This window comes from Lactuca virosa, chromosome 4 (genome assembly GCF_052849685.1).
Source record: "Lactuca virosa cultivar CGN04683 chromosome 4, Lactuca_virosa_CGN04683_v6, whole genome shotgun sequence".
NCBI lineage: Eukaryota > Viridiplantae > Streptophyta > Magnoliopsida > Asterales > Asteraceae > Lactuca > Lactuca virosa.
The window spans coordinates 341,805,746-341,809,472 of NC_136429.1; the positions used below are offsets into that span (position 1 = coordinate 341,805,746).

Consider the following 3,727-nt stretch of genomic DNA (forward strand, 5'->3'; position numbering starts at 1 on the left):
CCCGAACGTTTCCGCCGTTCCGGTTTGGGGGTGTGACAATAACGCTTTTATAAATTACTTAATTAAAAATGAAATTTTTGGTCATGAATTTTGGGATGTTACAAGTTATGATAATGTTTTCCATAGAAGTCCTCATAGTGCAATATTCTGTAAACCATATATTTTTTATTTTTTATTTATTAATTTTTTTTAAGTATGCACCCAGTTTGTACTTTCTAGGCCTTCAACTTTTAAGTCATTGTAAAAGGACTAATATACATTCATTTTCTTCCTCTTGTTATTGAACTTACGGTTTCTTGAGTACGAAAGGGAAAGAGATTGTAGGAACAAAATGATCATTTGAATGAATTTAACGCATGAGAAGAAACCGAAAGTGTGACAAAAAAAGTTAATTATATTTCGAAGCAATATCTATTAAAATCAACAAATAAGTATTTATTTGTTATTCAGCATTACTTTTTTTTTACCAAAGGGCCTTTGTCCTTGCGGTAAGGAGTGACTCTCTTTAATGAGAGATCATGGGTTCAAGTCTCACTAGGAGACATAGGTGGTGTTTAGGATTAGAATAGGAGTAAGATAGTTTGCCATTTCAAAAAAAAAAATCAGCATTACTTTTAAATAAGGGTTTTTGACTTAAAAGTCCCTAAGTTTGCAAAATTTGTTCGGTTTAGTCCCCGCGGCGAATTTTGGTGTGTTAATGCCCAACATTTGGGCTCTTTTTGTCAAAAACGCTATTTAGCAGGTCATCCGGTAACATTCGGTGACACACCTCTCATTTACTCCCGTTATCTTGTTCGTTAGACATCGAGAAGACAAATACCCATCACCTTTACACCAAAACGTGCGTCTTCTCCATTTCTCCACAAAAATCATCATTGCCGCCCATATTTCTCTGCATTTTCAAAGCTTTTTAGGGTTTAATTGTTATCAGAAGCTCGAGTAAAGAAGAAAACGATAATCAGTGTTGATAGTGTAAGTCAAGTAAAGAAGACAATCATCACAGGTTAGGTATTTATAGTTTTGGACTAAATTTTCATTTTTTTCCTTTGACATCTTAGTTAAAATGACGTTATGTAACCTTGATTTTATGTAGGAGTGGAGAATGGCTTCATCAGAGGAAGAATGGAATGATCCATTTGTTTCTTTGAACGAACCTTTTGTTGGGTTGAACGAGATGGACTTTGAACTACATGGTATTTATATGGAACATGAACCAGATGATGAGTTTGTGAGCACACTAGATAAGTGTAAGGATAATTTCTTGAATGTATTACTTAATGATGCTAATCTTCGTAATGCAAGTATGTCTGATGAAATGAGAGCATGAGTATATCATGAAAATGACTGGGAAAGTGATAAAGATGATGAGGAAGAAGTACAACCTAAGCATAAGGTTCATGATCCCAACATCAAATGGGACAAGATGGAACCAAAACTTTGTGATATATTTGAATCCGCTGAGCAACTTAAATTTTGTGTTGCAAACTATGTTGTGTCCCATGGGTATCAAATATATTTTGCCAAGTGTGATAGTGTTAGAATTGTTGCAAAATGTGGGAAAAGAAATGAAGACAACCAATGCCCTTTCAGATTGCATGCTGCTTGGATGTACAAGGAAAGTTCATTACGATGCAAAACTATGACTAGGATGCACAAATGCTCTAGGTCATTCACGTTTGGTTCAATTATGTCTCCTGAATGGATTAGGAGACATTACATGACTGAGATTGCAAACAAGCCAAATCTTAAGCTTAGGGAGATGATAAGTGATATTAAACGGACATTCAGATGTGATGTGTATATTGGCCAATGTAGGAGGGCAAAAAAATGGGCAAAAGAGTTAATTGAAGGAATGTTAACTGAGCATTATGCAAGAATATGGGACTACTCGTATGAGCTTTTAAGATCAAACCTTGGGTCTACTTGCAAGGTTAGTGTCATCAACAACCCTGATGGAAAGAGCTATTTCCATAGATTTTATATCTGTTTTAAGGCTTTAAGTAGTGGATGGAAAAGTGGTTGTAGAAAAGTGATTGGTCTAGATGGATGCTTCTTGAAAGGTGAGGTGAAAGGTGAACTGTTGACAACAATTGGAAGGGATGCAAACAACCAAGTCTATCCAATATCTTGGGCTATTGTAGATATCGAGAATAAACCTAATTGGACTTGGTTTTTGGAGCTCATACATGATGATCTAATGTTGGATGGTGGTAGAGGGTTGGTTATCATATCAGATCAACATAACGTACTTTTAGTTGCTATGTTTTGTATTAATATACTATATAATTGAAATGTTTTGTATTAATATTCAATGTACTTATATGTTTCAGGGCTTACTGGAGGCTGTGAAAGACATTTTGCCACATGTGGAGCACAGACAATGTGCTAGACACATTTATGCAAACTTCAAGAAGGCTTACACCAGATTAGAATTCAAAAGATTTTTCTGGGCTTCAGCAATGAGTTGTGTAGAAGGAGACTTCAAGAAACATATGGGTGAAATAAAGAAGCTTAGTCCTGGTGCATATGAGTATTTGATGTCCAAACAACCTAGAACTTGGTGAAGAGATTTCTTTACTCCAGGGTTTGCATGTGAAGCAGTTGAGAATGGAATCTCAGAATGCTTTAACTTCATCATAATAAAAGCTAGGAAAAAGCCTTTGATAACAATGATTGAGGAGATAAGAATCTACATAATGGAAAGGTTTGCTCACATGACTGCTAAGTGTAACAAATGGAAGTCTAATGTGTGCCCAAATGTGTTGAAAAAAATGAACCTTTTTGGGAAGTATATGAGGTATGTATTATTTACCCAATTGCATTTGTATTTTATAAATTAATGCTCTTATGTTAATGTTTTTAAATTTATGCCATAAGACAGCTAATATATATGTTAATGAATGCTTCTCAAAAGACATGTTTATTGAATGTTACCAAAGTAACATAATTCCTGTCAATGGGAGTAATTTATGGGAACAAACTCCCTTCCAAAAGCCTTTGCCACCAATAGCTAGAAGAATGCCAGGAAGACCTGCCACCAAAAGGAGAAGGCATTTGTCACACCCCCAAACCAAGGATGGTGGAAACGTCCGGGGGTGGAGGACTTCATGTGTAGTATCACAACAACGAGTATAATAGTGCTCAAAGTAAAATACAACCATCATAAATATAATTGAAAAAGTTATACTATAGTATGTGTTTACATGTTTCCAATCAATTACACTTATGATGACAAAAATGAAATGTTTGACGATTTAACGTCCCATCCTCAAAAGCGGTTGATTTCCTGTTTCACTGAATTCCTGAGAATACAAGTAGTTTGAAAAAGTGTCAACAATTAAGTTGGTGAGTTCATAAGAGTTATATTTGAGAAAGAAGCCATTTTCCTTGTAAAAAGCGATAGAGTATGATTCCAGAAAATTCAATATTTTCTTTATTAAACGCGAAATGAACTCTCCTATGTTATGCAATAATGTACCCTAGAGAGACCTGTAGATTCCTTCTATAATCACCCCAGTGTATATAAGTTATATAAAATTTAAGTTAAATAAACTGTCGAATATAATGGGTCTGCCCATGGTCCACAACCAAACAAGGAACAGCAAGTAAGACGGGCCCACCAATTCTAGGTCGATTGCGACTAAATTCATATATAACTCTAACATGCACACTTAGCAAATTATAGCTGAAGTCTAGCAATTCTAGATGAAACGTAGTTTTAATATCA

The 3,727-nt window shown here is 35.0% G+C and overlaps 1 protein-coding gene across 1 annotated transcript; it reads left to right on the top strand.

Annotated features, from left to right (window-relative positions):
- The first annotated feature begins 1,102 nt into the window (after positions 1–1,102).
- Positions 1,103–2,564, top strand: LOC145106193 (uncharacterized). The gene is made up of 3 exons (XM_079043214.1): positions 1,103–1,301; positions 1,362–2,245; positions 2,331–2,564. The coding sequence occupies exons 1-3, from the start codon at positions 1,103–1,105 to the stop codon at positions 2,562–2,564; spliced, it is 1,317 nt and encodes a 438-aa protein (XP_078899340.1).
- Positions 2,565–3,727: the final 1,163 nt, after the last annotated feature.

Excerpts from the sequence above, each read along its gene's own strand:
- LOC145106193 (XM_079043214.1), top strand. The coding sequence starts at position 1,103 with ATGGCTTCATCAGAGGAAGAATGGAATGATCCATTTGTTTCTTTGAAC. Across the intron at positions 1,302-1,361 it reads TGCTAATCTTCGTAATGCAA|ATGATGAGGAAGAAGTACAA; the intron begins GTATGTCTGATG and ends AAAGTGATAAAG. Across the intron at positions 2,246-2,330 it reads TCATATCAGATCAACATAAC|GGCTTACTGGAGGCTGTGAA; the intron begins GTACTTTTAGTT and ends TATATGTTTCAG.